The 21,118-nt window shown below is 42.0% G+C and overlaps 1 protein-coding gene across 9 annotated transcripts in view; it reads right to left on the bottom strand.

Annotated features, from left to right (window-relative positions):
- RUBCN (rubicon autophagy regulator) overlaps positions 1-21,118 on the bottom strand; it is a 51,124-nt gene that overhangs the window by 17,349 nt on the left and 12,657 nt on the right. For 2 of the 9 annotated variants that reach the window (XM_061411029.1, XM_061411051.1), the window contains exons 2-12: positions 19,565-19,718; positions 13,205-13,288; positions 10,529-10,688; positions 9,563-9,669; positions 8,366-8,519; positions 7,199-7,732; positions 5,771-5,815; positions 3,588-3,683; positions 2,768-2,883; positions 1,633-1,840; positions 1,013-1,117 (exon numbers count right to left, since the gene is read on the bottom strand). In XM_061411029.1, coding sequence (XP_061267013.1) covers positions 1,013-1,117; positions 1,633-1,840; positions 2,768-2,883; positions 3,588-3,683; positions 5,771-5,815; positions 7,199-7,732; positions 8,366-8,519; positions 9,563-9,669; positions 10,529-10,688; positions 13,205-13,288; positions 19,565-19,718 — 1,763 coding nt within the window. The remainder of the gene's footprint in view (positions 1-1,012; positions 1,118-1,632; positions 1,841-2,767; positions 2,884-3,587; positions 3,684-5,770; positions 5,816-7,198; positions 7,733-8,365; positions 8,520-9,562; positions 9,670-10,528; positions 10,689-13,204; positions 13,289-19,564; positions 19,719-21,118) is intronic. The other 7 variants (XM_061411037.1, XM_061411060.1, XM_061411068.1 and 4 more) reach the window with 5 other exon arrangements.

Raw genomic sequence — 21,118 nt, 5'->3', positions numbered from 1 at the left:
AAAAGTTTTAAGGGACTATCTATTATTGTTATAAAGAGAAATCAGAGGCATTAAGGAGAACAAAGAAGGAAGACTTTCCAAAGACCTGGAAAAATATACGTAAAAACTGTATTTCTGAATGGGGGAGAAACCCAGCTACCACACCTGCAGTTGAATGGGTTCTCAAAATTGGTATAAACAGGAAGTCGGAGCCTCATGCAATAAAAGATCTATTCATCATGTTACAATGGAGATCTATAGACACAATTCACCTCTATAAGAAAATTACTCTTGGTTCCAGTCATAGGGTGAGAGCTTATGTCCCTGAACTGTTTGGTTTTCTGTTTGTTCATTTGTTGGTTGCACTGATAGGAAGATGAAGAAATTTATGATTTTCAGGTATGGATTAACCCACTAATCATGGGTCAACCTGATTTAACACAACTGCCTTTCCAGATAAGAGCCCCTCCTCTTCTCTAAGCAGAAGCTCATAAGAATCTGTGATTCTGCTATGCAAATTAGCATGGCCAGGACAGAAAATAAAGCTCTACTTTGAAAAAAAAACTTGACATTTTCCCTCCATTTTGCTTTTTCCCTGCCATGGACTCTTTTTTACCTTTTCTCTTATGATTATAATAAAGCTCCTTTTAAACACTTTGAAACAATTTCATTTGTATTATGGGGCACAAGAGAATAGGAATCTAATTTCACGTAGGTGTGGGCCAGCTTTGGACTGCTAGGAGGAGAAATTAGAGCAAGAGTCTGACAGAAAGCTGCAATTGAGGAAGAAACTCCAGGGTGACATCAACAGCCAGCCCACTTCACTGGAACACTTCCTTTCAGTGTTCTTTTCTGCTTAAATGTTAAATAGGTTTTGTTTTTTTAACAAGAGAAGTTATCCCTTACAACAGCTGACAACATTCCATAATGAACTATACTGAAGACTCCCTATTTAGGGAAAGCTTCTCGGTCTATGATTCCAAACTGAAAGAAAGAGTTAATGAAAGCTCCCTTGAAAAGTGTTAAATCATACCTTGGATTTCAAATTCATCAACCTCATCATCAGCAGAGCCAGAGTCAGAGAACTGTGCTGAATCACGTGAACTGAACTGGGAGCTGCTGGAAGTGAGCCGAAAGCCTGTTAACGTTAAAAAAAAAAACAAAAAAAAAACAACAAAACAGTAATGAACAGGACAGAAAGAAGTGTCCGACACTTTCTAGGGTCACAGGAAAAGCAACCTGGTAGGACTTCAATAGAAAAGTAAACAGAAGCTTGACTGGCAGTTATGCTGGGGAAATGGAAACCAGCTCTCGTTTCCCTTTCTTGTTTCATCTCCTTAAAAGTTTCACATAAGCAGGAAGTACTGCTCTCTGGGAAGGGAATCTGCAACCAGTGGCCTCAGTTCTCCTCCTATCAGAAATCTATTTTTTGGAAGCTATGTCTGAGGTAGAACATAGATGAACTCCAGGACTCTGGTCTAGTAGAAAAAAAAAATCAGAACAACACAGAAAATCTTTCTGACAGCAGAGGAACCCTTGGCTTGGGTATAACATCTCATATGAACATATAAAGACAAAAGGAAGCCCACGAGGTACTATGTCTTATCCAGAAGCCCTCAAGGGGCAGGAACAGGCATTCACAGCCTCACTCACTTCCATGCTCCATCTCCTGGTACCCAGGGAGCAGGTTCTTGGTGCGGATCTGCTGGCGACGAAGGCGGATCTTTTGCTTCAGTTCCTGGATCTCCCTGTCACTGTCCTCCTCCCCTTCCTCCTCTTCTAGGCACTGGCTCATCATGTTGCACTTCATCAGCTCGATGGCAGCGATCAAGGACTCTGATATGCTGAAGTGGGCATTCTCCTGGGGAAGGAGAGCGCCAACAAGGGGACACCTCAGTGACTGGTCTCTTGGAAAGGAACTTCCAAGATGTGCACTGCTTCCATTCGAAACACCCAGAGGAAATGTACACTGCCACCAGAAAGAAAGCTGATGGCCAGAAAATCTGTTCCAGATTCTCTTTGCTCTTGTATCTGGCCATGCCCAGCCTTCCTGTCCCACTTTTCGCATAAAAATATGACAGAGAAGTCAAGTTTTTCCTAAACTGGCAGGCAGGTTCTTTACAATAGTATCACTTGGGAAGCCCATAAAATGCTACAGGGACATTTTCTTTATTACATATCTGAGCCTTAGAACAAAATAGAGAAGCTGATTTCAGGGACAGTCTTTATCTAAGGTTCCAGGGTCAAGGTCATGTGACTAAAATTCAATGTTTCTTTCCCAAGGGAGTTTTTAAGGCAAGATCAGTAGTATTTTTGGACTCAGTGAGGAGCATAAGCTCCCTGAAGAGTTATCCAAGGATAGAACTTGTTGAGCTTATCTTTATGGTGACTTCTCTGTATTGTAGTCTACATGCATGTTACTGCTGTGCGCCCAAATCCTGTTTAGGACAAAAGACACCATACCCCTCTGGCTAGATCTCCCTGCTGCTGCTGCTGCTAAGTCGCTTCAGTCGTATCTGACTCTGTGCGACCCCATAGACGGCAGCCCATCAGGCTTCCCCGTCCTTGGGATTTTCCAGGCAAGAACACTAGAATGGGTTGCCATTTCCTTCTCCAATGCATGTAAGTGAAAAGTGAAAGTGAAGTCGCTCAGTCGTGTCTGACTCTTCTCAACCCCATGGACTGCAGCCTACCAGGCTCCTCCGTCCATGGGATTTTCTAGGCAAGAGTACTGGAGTGGGGTGCCATTGTCTTCATGGGCTTTTCAGTGGCTCCTTAGTGTCCTCACCTTTTCCAGGTCTGCACAGCTGCCGAAGTCCTGCTCAGATAGGTAGCTGATAAGGGACTGTCCTTCTGATGGTCTTCGGAACATGCCTTCTCCTGAACACAGGTACTGACTGCCCTCTGTGGGAAAATGGAATGTGGATGTCAAAAGCTCTGGCTCTGAAAAGCAAATCTTCTTTACAGCCAAGCTTCTTTGAGAAATTTGATGATTTTAATGCTAAAGATGCTCACAAGTCTTTCCCAATAATAGGTTAGAAAGATGTCTACCTTCTAAAGCAGTTTCTCTGAATCTCAGAATCCCAAAGCACTAAGTGCCTAGGTTAGAGAATGGCAGAATAAATGGAGAGAGCCTGGAGACCACCCTTTGACCACCTAAATTTAAAGATGACTTACACATCCTCCTACCCACAAAAAAAACAAAAAACCTGTGCTGCGAATCAGACAAGGAAACAAATGTCTTCTTCCTATGGATAATTTCAATGTGGAGTTTATCTTCTGGTCATTAGGCTCAGACACTCAAAGGCCTCTTTTCAAGGTCTCTCTCACCCACTCAGAGAGCCACTGTAGCTGGCTCACCAGACATTCACGGTGGTAGCACCCACAGCATGAGACGGTGGGACTCCTACAGCAGAGAGGAGCAAGAAAAAATGGTGGGGCCGTGTGATTTCTAGCACAGGGGTTGAAAATGATGAAGGGGAGGGTGAGACTGTATGGTGTGCGCCCTCCACAGAGCTAAGATGAGCCATACAGCTCAGAGCGTGGCAGGCACGGGGGGAGCACAGCAAAGACACGACTGCAGCCTGGCCTTCCTAGTGCTCACTTACCATACTCCATGTACAGAGAGCTGGGTGTGCTGACTTCACTGCTTTGACCAGAGTAGGACAAGGGGCCTCTCAACTTCGACTTATCACTGCAGGATTCTAGTGTCAGTGGCCACCAGGGAGTAAAAACACACATACGAGGTGAGCAACACATATATTCCCAACCTTGGAGTTTCAACATCTAACAGCTCCCATTCCCCACGCCCTCCCGGACAGGAGAGAGGGGGCACACCAATAGGACACAATCCAAGAATGCAGGAACACACGGAGGAAGGGAGGTGGGAAGTCAGTGTATTCTAAGGAGAAAAGAGAGAAAACGAGACCCGGAAGGCAGCAACACAGGCGAAAAAGAAATCAACATGGATTCATGATCGGTTCTTTCCTCTTCCATCTTCTTACCAAGTGTTTCAGGAATATCAGCCAATGTCTGCCCTCTTGATTAACCAGTTTAGAAAACAGTCCTCACAAACACATTGCAACTTTTCTGATCCCTTGACACCAGACTTTAGAACAATATCAAAGGGTTAAAGTCTCTAAAAAAAATACTAGGATATGGCCTCTCTTGAGCCTGAAATATAAATTTGTCATACTTACAAATTGAACCTATTTTTGAACTGGCAGAACAACAAAATAACACCCAGCAATACCCTTAAAAGAAGCATCAAAACAATGCTAGAGAAGCCAAGGATGATGGCCCTGTAACCAAGGGGCTCAGCCCCAGGGCTGTGGACTCAGCCTTCCTGGAAAAGGAAGGGAGGGGTTTCAAAAGAAGGTTACAAGGTAGGAAGTGTCTGGGTAGAAGTTTTCAAGGAATGTTGAGAACTGAAAGGGGAGGAACAGCTGCAGGCACGGTTTGCAGGAAATGGAAACTGATCCTCTCCAAAGGGAAACACAAAATTTCCCAGCGCCACAGAAGGACGAGCAGGCAGAAAAGCAGGTGGGTGCCTGAGAAATGAGCAGGATGTGCTGGGAGAATGAATGACTGAGCAGCATCCAACCCATTTCCCTGACAGATGGTGCCAATCTGTCAACTGCTCCTCTCACAAAAAATGCTCCTACATGGTAAGCAATAACTCCTTGTTCCCCTGGTGGCCCTGGCAGTGGGCTCTGCTCCTCACTACACACCAGCAGTGACCGTGATGTCATGGTGAGAAATCATGACAGAGACAACCTCTGAGGTCCCTAGTCAAAATCAGTGCACAACACACACTCCAATACCAGCACCCTGTTCATTTACCAGGAAAACCCTAGTACAGAGGGAAGGATGATGTATGCGAGAAGCTGCATATGAAAAGGCTGTCCAGCTTTGCTCACTGACCTCACTACCTCCTGATGCTGCCCATTCAACTGATCAGCTCTAATTCTCAGAACTTCCTCATACTGACTTGAAATCTGTCATCTCACAGTTTCTCATCTCCTTAAGGGCAATGCTCTTCTAAACAAAAGTCTTGCAGGCTTGTCTCTCTTTACCCTCTTTGCCAGTGTCTTCAGCCATTCATCATTTTCAGTTCACCCTCACCACTCTGCCTTGCAGACACATTCCAGCATCAGTATCTCCATGCATTATGTACCCAGAATGGAACACACATGCAGTTTGAATACCACTGTGAAAACCAAAGACACAGACTTAAGTCACTAGAAAAATCTTGTGCAATGGCTGGAATGAAGGGGTAGGGCTGGGGGAGATGGAATTTACAGGGGAAGGAAGACAGATAAAAGAAAAAGGAAACAGGGGATTCCAGGCGAGGCAAAAACATGCACTCATATCCAAGATCACAGAAAGAGGAGAAAACATATTCTGGTGTTAATTCAAGGAAAATAAAGTAATTCATAATAAATATTCAGTTATAAGAAAAATTCTGCCATTGATTCATCATGATGTCTTAACAAATAGCAGGCCTCAGTTTCACCTCTAGGCAATACGGGATTGACAAGTATGAATTCTACCTCCCAAAAGCTGCTGAGAGAAGGAACAAGGCATTTGGAAGTCATAAGCAGAAAACGTATCACATAAAAATATTGGTATCATTTTACGACCAGGTCCAAGCATCACAGCAGGACCAGACTAGCCAGGCTTGATTGACACCAGAATGGAAAAGGAAGCTCTGCACTAGGCAAGATGGTCACAGAGGAGCAAAAGGAGACAGGGGGTGGTGGACAGAGAGGAGGAGGACTGGCTCCCAAACCTGCAATGGGATCTTCAACTATAATGGTGATATTCCTGGGGCCTCCTGTATGTAGACAGACAGGTGCAGAGGAGAGTCCAGAAAACGAGAACAGAGAGTGAGAAAAAGAGTGTCTTTTTATCCAGCAAAGGTGGGGGTGTAACTCCTGAGAGGGAACCCTAGTACAGACAGAGTGATGGCACGTATGAGAAGATGCACAGGACCCATACTCCCTCAGACCCTCCTGCTTAGGTCTTCTCTGGCTCCCTTTTCCAATGCAGGTTACTGTGGTTTCTGGAATCCACATGGATTCAAGAATGGGGAGAGGGGAGTTTTACATGCTCAAAGGCCAGCAACCTGCAGTACAGCAGACACCGCATCTGCTCCAGGAGATGTGAAGTAAGGGTCTAACCTATGCAGTCTTCACATCTAAGAAGGCTCATGGGAAGACAGACTTTGAATTGGAGGTTTCTTGGTTTCTGAACCAGTTCCAATGAGCCAACCCACATTCTTGAGGGGAAAACAGAGACAAAAGTTTGCAATTCAGAAGTTTCAGATGAGGGCCTTAGCTCTCACCTTTTAGAAATTATAAACAGAAATCAACAGCAGCTCTAGTTGTAAAGAATATCTTCCTTTTATGCTCTTAATTTTTTCTGCTTTATTTTGATATTTTATATCCAAAGCTTTTCCACCCAGAACTGGATTTCAGCACAAAGGTCCATGTTCCACTTGCTTTTATGGAGATGTTCTTACAAATGAAACCTAACCAAAGACTGCCAGATACCAACAACCTAGGAAAGATGATAGCAGGGAAACACTAAAAGCAGTGACACCCCCCTTGGCCGTGCCTGGGGTGCTCTCTGCTAGCAGCTGGTGTTTGTGTGAGGGTGGTCCCAGGAGCCAAGGCCTCCTTATCCAACTGCCTTTCAGCCTGAATTACTGATGCAGCGGTCAGCGCACCTACTTGTTTACTAGGTCCCGTCACCGGACACTCACTACATCTCTAGTGTTAATCAGGGAACCCTAGTATCAGTTTGCCTCTCTCTTATTGTTATTATATTCTGACCAAACTTCTCAGGGAAGGAATTTAACAGGATTACTTTTAAAGCTCATTAGTACTTCCCCTCTGTCTGAGAGACACATTTAAAACTTAGACTATGATTAGTCACATTATCCTCTGATGCTAAAGAATTATGAAAGAATCCAAGAAAACACTTACTATTTAGCAATGTATAAATGAACAAACGTAAGTATCCTCAGAGAGATTCTGGATTTAGATATCCATATTATATTACAAACTTCTCTTTTTCACTATAAGCAGGATACTCTTCATATCTTCAGAAACATAACTTCTCTTCCTGCCATTTGAAGACCCTTAAGAACAAATCTCCCTTCCACCGGAAATTCCGGAGGCCACCTTTCTGACATGCGGTTGGTGGTTCTCATTACCTGGGGCTCCTCTGGAGGCGATGTTGGTGTCCGAATGGGAGCGAGTATGGCTCTTCTTTGTTCCTCCGGTGACAGTGAGCGTTTGCCCCTCTGAGAAGCTAGATCTGCGAAGGACACTGGACAACTGGCTCTGCCTACCTCCCTCCTGGTCCCCTAGAGAAGAAGCAGCAGAGTCTGGCTTCTGAGAGCTGCTGGAGGAGAACAAATTGGAGCTGCTGCTCTCAGTATTGCTGCTGTGACTCTGACAGCTGGCGGTCCGGCCCCGGGGGTCCTGGTTGCCAATGGCCAGGTACTCAGGCCCCTCGCTGGCATCACTTGGGGAGTCATTCTGGCTGCTGACCCAGGATGCTTCCAAGGGGCTGGTCAGAGTGCTGGAGCTCATCTCATTGGGGGTCGAGGGGGAGTCCTTGGCTAATGCAGTGATTGGAAGGAGAGGGTCTAGGACGGTTTGATCCTCTGCTGCTGAGACAGGCCCTCTGCTTTCTTGAGGTTTTCGGGGCGGGCCAGAGAGTGAAAAGGAAGTAGATCTTCTTTCTAGGATATGAAAAGAAAGAGAAGGGAAAGGTGAGCTGGGAGCTTTTGAGCTGGTATGTATGAAGGGCTTCTCCATAGCTAAGGACTGAACTCCCTAAATTGGGGTGCCCAGGACATATGATGTCACCTCAAAAAAGGTTAAGTCATTCAAAGTAAGTAAAAATTCACTGAGAAGCAGCTAAGCCAAAAGCATGAGCTCTTGAGACAGTGGCTTATTTGCCTACCAGTATGCATTCCCCATCTATAAAATGAGCAATAATAATAATACCTACCTCATAGGACTGTTTTGAGGATTAAATGAGATAATATACACAAACTGCTGGCAACAGAGCCTGACATGTGGCAGGAACTGAAGAAATGTTAGCTATTATTATTGAAATGCCTTCTTGGTGATGTGGATTAGAAACCCAGGGGAAACTAAAAACATCTCTTTTCTCTGTTACTTTAATGATTCTACTGCATTATCTTAGGCTAGTTGCTATATCCTCTTTAAGACTTCCATACTGAGACATGAAGTGTGACAAACTGCACTGACCAGAGGTTCTATTATAGCCAGTGGGTGAGCAACCACTATGTCCTCTGTTTTCCAAGGCTGGAGATACATGTCTTCACAATCCCTCACTGCCCTCATACCTAAGCTGTGGTGGGGGATTTGGTGGAGACTGGAGAAGGACCCAAAGTAGGAATGCTGACCACTGTTGGTTGAAGGAGTATATGCGGAACCAGGCAGAGCTGTCAGGCTCTGGCTCTTTGTCACCAGGAGTGGGCTCTCATGCTTTCTGGCAAACTATGGAAAAAAAAAAAAGTGTCAGAATCAAGGATAGTGGCCCTCAGAGGAAAAGCACAGTATTATAGAAACACTGGCAGAAACTGGCCTTTGGCAGCAGGTTTGAACTGCATCCAGGACCTGTAGAGACAGCACAGGTACCCTCTACCACAGCACACAACTTTGAAATCTCAAAGTCTTGGCAAACATCACAGCTTCTGCAGCTGGAATCCTAGGTGATCAGACCAGGAGTGCTTTATCATGAAGGCAATATAGTAAAGGGCTTAAGTCTATGAACGAGAAGTCAGAAGTCAGACACACTGGGGCTCAAAGCCAGGCCCTATCACAAATTATTTGGTCCAAACTTTGGGCAAATGATTTACCTACTCTGTCCCTCAGTGGCCTCCTTTATAAAATGAGATTAATGTCTACTTTACAGAGTTGTGAGGATTAAATGAGATGACACATGTATTGTGCATAGCACCATGACTGGCATGTAGAGAATATTCAATAGGTGGCAAGCAAGAATCAAAATTTTAAAACCAGGAGAGATAGGGGATCCCTCCACAAGAGAAAGAGGGCTTGTGACTCCATTCTAGCCGAGGCACTGATATTAGTGATGGGACGAGTGACCTGGAGAGTGAAAAATAAGCAACACAAAATAACAAAATTTCCTTGGAGAAAATGATTCTACGTTACATTAGGCTGCACTACATCTGATGCTCTAGCTACAGTCAGCTTGATTCACCATCATCCCTCTGCCGTTTTCTCAAGCCTGCCCTTCAGGAGGTGCTTACTCAAACTAAAGATTTTTTAAGGATGAAAAAAAAAAAAAAACAGACAACTCCCTCCTCAAACAGACCTAAGCTTACTTACAAATAGGCTTTTCACTGCAACATATACTTAATGGTACCTCCTCTTCTTTTCTAAGTTTTCTGTTTGTTTTTAATGAGAGCCTTGCAGCTCATAATTGCCTAAGTGAAGTAGTTTGCTACACAGGGTTATATTATGGTGAGGTCTAGGAGGCCAGAAGACAGACACAGATAATTCCTTGCCCCCTTTACCATAGAAGCATCGATCTGAGCCAGCAGGCGAGGGTTGTTCTGTTCCACTGCTTCCAGGCACTGGAGCATGGCCGTGACATGGGCATCGCTTAGCAGGAAAGCAGTATCTGGGGAGAGAAAACTACTGCAGTGACAGAGCCCCTTAGGGAGAACTTCAGCCTCCCTATGTGGCCCTGGGAGAAGGTCAGGGAAGGAGAGAGGGAAAAGGCAAAGATAAGGAGAATCATATCACTGTGGGTAGAGGGAAACCAGGGACAAATAAAGTACAGGAGAGGCTAAGTCATGTGCAGTATAGCAAAGAGGCCATGACAAGAGGCTACAAAATCAGAAAGACCCAGATATGATCTCTGGCTTTGGGTGATTCTGGCCAATCACCTGACCTCCTTTGAGCTCTGCTTCTCTGATTAGAAAACAGGGGTATTAATACCCAACTCTCAGGGTTACTGTTAAGTGCGTATGTATAAAAAAATAGATAACACTGACTAGAACATAGAAAACTCTCAGTAAATAGTATAAATTCTTTTATTAATGCTTTTTATTGTGGTAAAAGCCACATAATATAAAACTTACTATTTAACCATATTTAACTATCCAGGCCAGGGGCACTAAATACATTCACATTGTTGTGCAACTCTCACCATCATCTCTCTCCCCTATCACTTTCCTAAATTGAAACTCTGTCCATATTAAGACACTCTAAGTCCTCATTCTCCCTTCCTACCCGCCATAGTAGTTATTCTTATTGATCTGTGTGTATAAGAGTAGGGAAATACCTTAACATAGAGCGTGACTGTATTTTACATAAGATGTTAGAGAGAAGACTAGATACATATTTCTGATTAGAATCTCTGTGATATCAAGTAAAAGTATGAGACCCCAGGGTAAGAGTGGGTCTATAAAGAATAGTAAAGTGAAGGAGAATGAGGAAGTCCATGCAGCAATCCTGGAGAGGTAACCTCTACCTACCTGTGTAGAATTTTCTGATGTACTGCCTGTCCCCCAGCAGAGGTCGGAGCTGGGCTGAGAGGCAGTGGCACTGCAGGCTGTGCTGCAGCCACAGCTCAGCCACGGCACGTTCACTCACACCATCCGTGCTGCTCTGGCCATTCTCGTGCAAGCTGATAAACTGAGAGCAAAGAAGCATGAGTCAAAATATACATCCTGATCAATCCAGCAAAGTTGAGGCCTAATGGCATGAAAACTAAACTGAGCAAGGTCAGAGGAGTTAATCAGAGGTATTTACCCTCCAGCTAGCATCTAGATGTTGTAGAGGAAGGAGAAGGAGGGAAGAGATTAATGGCCCTGCTGCTGGTGTGGACCACTGGAAAGGGACTAAGCAGTTAAGACATAATATGCAGCTCCAGGAGAGGACAAAGCTGCTACATCTGTCTCTTTATGTTCTAACTCCAAAGAGGCATCTATTCTGGGATATTCAGAGGAAAAATGAACTTGACCCCCAGGGTTCTCTCATAGAGTCTTCTATTTCAGGTATCCAGGTCAACAAACAACAGTTAGAACTAGACATGGAACAATGGACTGGTTCCAAATTAGGAAAGGAAGACATCAAGGCTGCACACTGTCACCCTGCTTATTTAACTTATATGCAGAATGATGCCAGGCTGGATGAAGTACAAGCTGGAATCAAGATTGCTGGGAAAAATATCAATAACCTTAGATATGCAGATGACACCACCCTTATGGCAGAAAGTGAAGAAGAACTAAAGAGCCTCTTGATGAAGGTGAAAGAGGAGAGGAAGAAAGCTGACTTAAAACTCAACATTCAAAAAACGAATATCGTGGCATTCGGTCCCATCACTTCATGGCAAATAGATGGGGGAAAAAATGGAAACAGTAACAGACTTATTTTCTTGGGCTCCAAAATCACTGTAGATGGTGACTGCAGCCATGAAATTAAAAGATGCTTGCTCCTTGGAAGAAAAGTTATGACCAACCTAGACATCATATTAAAAAGCAGAGACATTACTTTGCCAACAAAGGTCCATCTAGTCAAAGCTATGGTTTTTCCAGTAGTCATGTATGGATGTAAGCTAGACTATAAAGAAAGCTGGGCGCCAAAGATTTGATGCTTTTGAACTGTGGTGTTGGAGAAGACTCTTGAGAGTCTCTTGGACTGCAAGGAGATCCAAACAGTCAATCCTAAAAGAAATCAGTCCTGAATATTCTTTTAAAGGACTGATGCTGAAACTGAAACTCCAATACTTTGGCCACCTGATGCAAAGAACTGACTCATTGGAAAAGACCCTGATGCTGGAAAAGATTGAAGGCAGGAGGAGAAGGGGACAACAGAGGATGAGATGGTTGGACGGCATCACTGACTCAATGGACATAAGTTTGAGCAAGCTCCAGGAGATGGTGAAAGCCAGGGAAGCCTGTGTGCTGTAGTCCACAGGGTCACAAAGAGTCAGACACGACTTAGTGACTGAACAACAACAACCAGAAAAGAAGGCAAGAAAAACCTGGGGTAAGAAATCTAGGAAAAATGCCCCCAAAGATTCTTTACCAAAGAGAAACCACCTGAGCACCTCTTACTGGCTCTCACCACAGCATTCTCTGTTTGAAACGTACTTCTATTGGCTATTTCTAAAAGCAAGGTTTCATAGCCCACAGTCAGTGCAAAAAAAAAAAAAAGTATGGATGGCACTTTCAGGTAGCTTCTAAGAGGAAACGATTATAGCAACACATTTTAGAAAAGAAAGTTAGAGAGGGGGGTTTGGTGGGGAAAATAAAGTGATAAGGACCAAAAAAAAAAAAAAAAATCCATGTAAGAAAATCACTGTGCTCTGGTGTTTTCTCAGAAAAGTGGCCAGAGTGACCACCCTGTTATTTGGTTCCCTAATCATTTAAAAATAAGTTACTTTTCCAGACATCGCCTCAGCAATGAACCTGGCAGTAAGTGTAATATACATGAAACAAGACTGGCCATGAAAAAAAAAAAAAAAGACTGGCCATGAATCAGTAAGTATTGGAGACGGGTGATGGATATTTTGGGTTAATTTCACTAATCTAATTTTGACTATGCTTGAAAATTTCCACAACCAAGGGTTAAATAAATAAACATATATATTTGACAGTGATTGCTGTGGACTAGTTTTGTAACTCTGGCCAAGTTACCTAACCTCCTGGAGCTCTAGCTCTGTCCCTGGCTGGGAATCAGAGCTACTATACTGAGCTGAGAGAACAAGAGAGTAAAGGGCTATAACGGAAGCTAAAGTTGTTGGGGATGTATTAGGTTCCATTTGACACTGGCCTCCAGGAACCTCACATTTTTTTGTATTTGGTGTATCCTCTTCTTCTTAAGCAGTTACCACGTATCAGTCCTACTTACCCCTAACCATTCAGAAAACTTCTTGCCATTTGCTCTGGATTCTGAAAAGCTTCATTCTGGTCCCATATATGCAAATCTTTTGAAAATAACAAAACTTTATACCCCTTCCCTAGAGGAGGGAAAGTGGCCTAGAGCAAGGAGTGTGTAAGGCTTTTTTTTTTTTTTAAAAGCATCCTCCTCTCCAAATCAATCTGACAGGGATAATTTCCTCTCCTTGCCATATGCCAAACCTCTAGCCTAGGAGACTCTGCATACAGAACATCAAACAATGAAGCCTTGTGGTTGCCTTTACTTACCTTCTCCACATGAAGGGCTGAGTGGGGACTGAGCCACCGAATGTCTTTCACAAACTGCCAGTAATCAGTCTGGCGGCAACACACCTGTTTCAGGAACACATAAGGTAAACAAATCATTACCATTGTGAACCACATCTAGTTCTCATATCCATATTCCAAGAGAGGAAAAAGAAAAGCCTAACTTTCCCTTGCCACAATAAAGGTTCTCAACAGCAATCAAAGGAACACATACAGATAGTCACCCTTTTAAAGATCAGCTGTTAAAAACTATTCTAATTGTTCTTTAAAGGAGGTAATATATGCATATGATATAGAAGGTTATACAGCTGACCCTTGAAAAACATAGGTTTGAACTGTGTGGGTGCTCTTCTACGTGGAATTTTTTCAATAAATACATTGGAAAAAAATTTTGAAGGTTTGTAACAATTTGAAAATAACCCATAGATAAACTGCATAGCTTGGAAATATTGAAAAAAAATTAGGAAAGTTAGATATCTCATGAATGCATAAAATATATGTAGATGCTAGCCTATTTTATCATTTACTACCATAAAATGTATACACACCTATTATGAAAAGTTAAAGTTTATGAAAACTTACACACAAACACTTAGGGGCCATAGACGGTGCCATTTGCAGTCACGAGAAATGTAAACAAATATATAGAAGAACATCAAATCATAATTGCACAGTTAATTTTATGTAATTATGTACTACTATAATAATTTTGTAGCCACCTCCTGTTATTGTTTGAGCTCAAATGTTGCAAGTGTCCACTCAAAATGCCATGTGACACTAATCATCTCTGTATGAAATGTTCGGCTCTTCAGTAAAATACATATTGTGGTAAAAAGTGACCTCTCCCAGTTCTCATGTATTTTCCATTGTGTTTAATGTAATAGCAAAAATTCTGAATAGCACTCTGGGACACAGACGAAGTGCCGCTAGCAATGTTGGGAGTGCTTCCAAGAAGCAGAGAAAAGTCATGGCATTATAAGAAAAAGTCGAATCTACACCATAGATTGAGGCCTGCAGGTGCAGTTAGGTCCACCATTTCAAGATAAATGAATCCAGTATAAGGACTATGGTAAAAAAAAAAAAAAGGAAATTTGTGAAGCTGTTGCTGTAGCTACTCCAGCAGGCACAAAAATCTTGTACTATTTGAGAAATAACTTTAATCACATATTGAAAACTCAGCTTTTATGTGGGTACAGGATTGCTATAGGGAAGACATCCCTAAAGACTCTAATATGATTCATGAAAAAGCAAAGTCATTATGTGACAACTGAAAGCAAAAAAGGTGGAGGATCTAAAGCTGGAGAATTTAATGCCAACGAAGGATGGTTTAAAATGTTTAGAAAGAGGTTTGGAGAAGCGGCTTCTGCTGACCAAGAAGCAGCAGACAAATTCACAGAACTGTTAAGAAAATAATTGAGGAGGAAAGAAAAAAAAGAAAAGAACTGAGGAGAAAGGATATCTGCTACAGGTTTTTAATGAAGATGAAAGTACCCTATTCTGGGGAGAGGGGAGAAAATGACACAAAGGACATTAACTGATAAGGAAGAAAAGTGAGCATGAGGATTTAGGACAGAAAGGGACAGGCTTACTCCTCTGTTCTGCACAAACGCAGTCAGATTTATAATCAGGGCTGCCCTTATCAGGGCTGCCCTTATCTACAGGGTAATAACCTACTTTCTTCTAAATGCTTCGATAATTTTTAAATTTTCAGCAAATAAAAACATATGTTATTTACATATTCAGAAAAGAAATAAACAGGGACTTCCCTGGTGGTTCAATGGTTAAGACTCCATGATCCCAAAGAGGGGGCACATGTTTGATCCCTGGTCAGAGAACTAAGATTCCACATGCCGCAGAGTACAGCCAAATATATACATACACATACACAAGAGGTCTTTTTTGTTATTTTTGTTATTTTTAAATTGGAACATCTATATGTCAACTACAGGTTTCTTCTTAGTGGTGGAAAAGGGGGGATCTCTGTACTTATAGTCAGCTCAGAAACTCGGGGGTTAAGCATCTCCACATTTCCAAGCGGCAGAAAAGGGGTTATCAAATACACCATGCCTTGTGGAAAGACTAAAAGGTAGTCCAGATGCAGGATGTCAAGGAAAATGAGATTCCTTTAAGAACAGGGTTATGATGTTATAGCTTCCTAAGGCCCTGAGTGATTAAAAAAAACATAGTTCACATTCCATAACACATCCCTAGAAAAGCACAAAAGAGATATGCCCAGCATGAATCATTGTATCCCTTCCCCCTCCAAGGGCACAACACCCAGAATAGCTTCCTGATGACACAGCAGCTAGAAGCCTTTGAAAGCCTTAATCTTTAGAGAGGAAATGAGAGGGAAAAAACAAGTCCTTGACACAGACTTTAATTTTTAGATCTTTACAAGGCATAACAGAGCAGCAGTGAAGGTGGTATGGATCTTCTGTATTTAATTCTTCTCACTTGAGCCTGTAGTTGCTAATTTGTATGTGGATGATAGATTTGTCTGGTCTGCTCTGCTTCCACCGACTAACACTATTGCTATTTTGTAGGTGACCATATACGTTAATAGTGTTCATTCTGGTGACCAAGTGCCTTCACAGATCTTATTACTTATTCATAACAATAATATTGTGTTGCATTTACCAAGCATCTTTCACTCAGGAATTTCACTTCACTATTTCATCATGACACATTTTCTCTTTCTGGCACAGATGGTAAAACTGTCTTGTGATTACAGTAAAATGATTACTCCAGATGATGATGTAAAATTAGTAACAGAGCCAAGAAAAGAACTTTTTTACTATCAAGATGCAAGTATGTGAACCACTAAATGATGGAGCCTCTAATCTGGTAGGTCCTCAGTCTGGGAAATCTGTATTGGGTTTTTATAAAACCTTTTGGTACAGTTCCCAACTCTGGCTTTGGGAGACTGAGGAGCTGGCAATGCCACAGACTAGTATTTTAAACATCAGGAGGAAGGGCAATCTTATGAGAGAAGATAAGTTTGTTTGGGGTCATGCTGTGTTTGGCCTGTAGGACAGCCAGCCAGATGATAATGTATAGCAGATAGGTAGTTTTGCAGATCTAAAATTCAGCACAGAGGTTTGAGCTGGGGATTGTTAGTGAACACGTGATGGTTAAAACAATGCAAGTGAATGAGACTGTTTCAGGAAAATGTACAAAGTAAGAGGAGATAAGGACATAGGACTGGACTCTATTAAAAACTAAAGTAATGCTCAAAATTCTCCAAGCCAGGCTTCAACAGCACATGAACTGTGAACTTCCAGATGTTCAAGCTGGATTTAGAAAAGGCAGAGGAACCAGAGATCAAATTGCCAACACCCACTGGATCATCAAAAAAGCAAGAGAGTTCCAGAAAAACATCTACTTCCACTTTATTAACTACACCAAAGCCTTTGACTGTGTGGATCACAATAAACTGTGAAAATTCTTAAAGAGATGGGAATATCAGACCACCTGACCTACCTCCTGAGAAATCTGTATGCAGATAGGTAGTCTTACGGATCTAAAATTCAGCATAGAGGTCTGAGCTGGGGATTGTTAGTGTACAGGTGATGGTTAAAACAATGCAAGTGAATGAGACTGTTGTTGTCAAGAAGCAACAGTTAGAACTGGACATGGAACAACAGACTGGTTCCAGATAGGGAAAGGAGTACGTCAAGGCTGTATACTGTCACCCTGATTATTTAACTTCTATGCAGAGTATATCATGCGAAATGCCAGGGTGGATGAAGCAAAGCTGGAATCAGGATTGCTGGGAGAAATATCAATAACCTCAGATATGCAGATAACACTACCCTTATGGCAGAAAGCAAAGAACTAAAGAGCCTCTTGATGAAAGTGAAAGAGGAGAGTGAAAAAGTTGGCTTAAGACTCAACATTCAGAAAACTAAGATTATGGCATCCAGTCCCATCAGTTCACGGCAAATAGATGGGAAAACAACGGAAACAGTGACAGACTTTTATTTTGGAGGGCTCCAAAATTACTCAAGATGGTGACTGCAGCCATGAAATTAAAAGATGCTTGCTCCTTGGAAGGAAAGCTGTGACAAACCTAGACAGCATATTAAAAAGCAGAGACATTACTTGGCCAACAAAGGTCCATCTAGTCAAAGCTATGGTTTTCCCAGTAGTCATGTATGGATGTGAAAGTTAGACTAAAAATAAAGCTGAGTGCCAAAGAATTGATGCTTTTGAACTGTGGTGTTGGAGAAGACTCTTGAGTCTCTTGGACTGCAAGGAGATCCAACCAGTCAACCCTAAAGGAAATCAGTCCTGAATATTCACTGGTAGGACTGAGGCTGAAGCTGAAACTCCAGTACTTAGGCCACCTGATGCAAAGAACTGACTTACTGAAAAAGACCCTGATGCTGGGAAAGATTGAAGGCAGGAGGAGAAGGGGACAGAGAATGAGATGGTTGGATGGCATCACTGACTCGATGGACATGAGTCTGACTAAGCTCTGGGAGTTGATGATGGACAGGGAAGCCTGGCATGCTGCAGTCCATGGGGTCGCAAAAAGTTGGACACGACTGAGCAACTGAACTGAACTGAAAATCTGAGAGGAAGAAATTCCAGGGAAAGAAACTAAGAAAGACTGGTCATAGGGGTAGAAGAGGTCTCTATGAGACTGGAAGATAATGCAACATGAGTCAAGGTCTGATGATGTTCAACAGTGAAGAACACAAGACAGTGTTCAGAGGGAAGATGTGCACTGGATTTGGTAACACGAACTTACTTAAACTCCAGTAGCAAGAACAACAATGGTAAGGGCAGAAGCAAGATTGTGGTGGGTTAAATTATTTGTTCTATAGATTCCGATGTTCATATTTTTTTTCACAGGACAACATGTAACTTGAAACTTAAAAAAAAAAATGAAAGGAATATTTATCAATTACTTCCTATGTACCATGAACTGTGTTAGGCCAATTTGTATGCTGTTTCATTTAATCTTTCTATCAAACATTATGACATAAATAATATTATCATTATTTAGACAGATAAGAAAAAGCTCAAAAAAGATAACATCACCTAATAGTTAAGACTGACAGACAACTTATTACACTTTCTAAAGCTTTTTCAGGTATTATCTCATTTAATTCTCACAACAATCCTATGAGATACATACCAGTGTAACCGCCTCATTTTACAAATGAGGAAACAGAAGTACTAACAGTCATGTAACTTACTCACTACCACACAGTGGTGAAACTGAGATTAAAAGAAGAGCAGTCTGACTCAGAGATCCATAATTATTACTACTGTCATTTTTTTCCCCAAGGACCTGAGCAATTTCAATCCAGGTTCTGTCTGACTCTGAAGATGTCTGTCAATCTACTATACAATGTTGCATCCAAACTCCTTGAGTGAGAGTTTAATAATGATGACCACTGAGAAGAATTCAGTTCTTTAAAGGATAAAAATTGTCCTCAGATCTTCAAAATTCTTTAGAAAGAGGGCCTCACTTTCAGAACTTACTCTGAATAAAGAGAATCTAACATAAGCCAACTTTTCCAGTGAATTCTGAAAAAACAAGAAAACTGGTTTAAAGAGTTTGTTTAGAGGTAATACACACTATTTTGGAAGGGAAGGTAGCACATTAAATCCTATCAACTATGAATATCTTAATACCAATTCATTTTTTCCCATTGTGACTGCTAGTTGAGAATAAACTCTGATTAAAAAAGAAAGACAAGCCGGGCTCAGAAAAAGGTTTCAGGAAAGAAGACTAGGCCCTGACTAGGGAAGTATTTGAGTGTTTGGGAACACAAATTATGCACATATATATATGAGGTTTGATTTTTAAAAAGTGGAGGATCAGATCCAATGACCCACTTGACCGTTCTACCCAGAACCAAACCTTATTTAAAACACTGCAGATGGAGTAACTGCTACTGAGAATTGAAGCAGAAACCACTGAGATTTAACTCATTTTTAATACTCAAAGCTAGTGTTTGAGGATATAAGGAAAAGAAGTTCAACATCAACAAAGTTTATACAGAAAAAAAGTAAGCTATAACTAAAAACTATCATTCATAAGCATCAACCAGTTATCTACAAAATGATATTCAGAGGATAGTCTAAAAAGGACAATATCCTGTAAATATTTCTCAGATATATCCTAGGATACTCTAAAGAGGAAAACCTTAATGATTCATCATGACATTGTCCTTCTCCTCCTCATTATCATCATATTACAGTCCTGATCCCAAGGGCTCACACACGCAGTTGCCTTCATCTTCTCTCTGCCAAGGACTTAATGCAAATGTTTCTTTCCAACAAGTGATCTGGCCAATCTGGCAAAAAAAAAAGAAGCAGTATACATACCTGGTCATGGATGAGCCCATGATGGAGGATGCTCTGCATGTCTCTGCACAGCCGCTCCAGGCCACCATACTTGGACCAGACATTGGGGCTGTTGGCTGACACTAAACCCTCCACAGTAGTCTTCAAATTACCCAGCAGCTGCCAATGCTCCCTCCTGCAAGGCCACCAATTATACCAATGGTTAGTTTCTTTGTTGTACTTGATCATACCATGTCAAAGAAAGTCTAAGACAAGAAGCCTCCTGTCCCACATCCTAACATTCTCTCCCTATTAATTTTTTACTTGGCAGAAAGTGAAGAGGAACTAAAAAGCCTCTTGATGAAAGTGAAAGAGGAGAGTGAAAAAGTTGGCTTAAGGCTCAACATTCAGAAAACGAAGATCATGGCATCTGGTCCCATCACTTCATGGCAAATAGATGGGGAAACAGTGACAGACTTTATTTTTTGGGGCTCCAAAATCACTGTAGATGGTGATTGCAGCCATGAAATTAAAAGACGCTTACTCCTTGGAAGAAAAGTTATGACCAACCTAGACAGCATATTGAAAAGCAGAGACATTACTTTGCCAACAAAGATCCATCTAGTCAAGGCTATGGTTTTTCCAGTGGTCATGTATGGATGTGAGAGTTGGACTGTGAAGAAAGCTGAGCGCCAAAGAATTGATGCTTTTGAACTGTGGTGTTGGAGAAGACTCTTGAGAATCCCTTGGGCTGCAAGGAGATCCAACCAGTCCATTCTGAAGGAGATCAGCCCTGGGGTTTCTTTGGAAGGAATGATGCTGAAGCTGAAACTCTAGTACTTTGGCCACCTCATGCGAAGAGTTGACTCATTGGAAAAGACTCTGATGCTGGGAGGGATTGGGGCCAGGAGGAGAAGGGGATGACAGAGGATGAGATGGCTGGATGGCATCACTGACTCGATGGACGTGAGTCTGAGTGAACTCCAGGAGTTGGTGATGGACAGGGAGGCCTGGTGTGCTGTGATTCATGGGGTCGCAAAGAGTCGGACACGACTGAGTGACTGAACTGAACTGAACTGAAGACCCAATTCTGAGAGGACTGAAGCTGCAAAGAACACTAAGTTTTTAAAATTAAAAAAAAAAAAAAGCCCTCATATTTACATAGCATATTGTTCTTTGTAAGGTGATCTTCATCTACTATCATTTTATCCTCATACAAGTAGCCCATAACCCTGTGTTTCTTGGCTTGTGAGCCATTAAGATCCATTTCTGGGCTTCCCCAGTGGCTCAGTTGGTTAAGATCCATTTCTGGGCAATGACATTATGTGAGCACTATATAAAGAGATGAAGGACATTTGCTGAAAACCAGAAACCTTTGCCTGAACAAAAAAGTCAAAAAACAACTTTTTATTAACTGTATTTCCAGTACTAAGTATATATATCTGTACACAAATATTATAGATAAGAATAAAAATTGCCCATGATTTTCTCCCATGATTTTTTAAGCTAAAATTGAGGCAAAAATGTCCTAAGCTTGCACTAAGCCACTTAGGACACGTCCCCAAGTCAATCAACTATTGGCTTATTCTCCTGGAT

This window comes from Bos javanicus, chromosome 1 (assembly GCF_032452875.1).
Source record: "Bos javanicus breed banteng chromosome 1, ARS-OSU_banteng_1.0, whole genome shotgun sequence".
Classification (NCBI taxonomy): Eukaryota; Metazoa; Chordata; class Mammalia; order Artiodactyla; family Bovidae; genus Bos; species Bos javanicus.
This window is presented reverse-complemented; position numbering and strand designations above follow the sequence as displayed.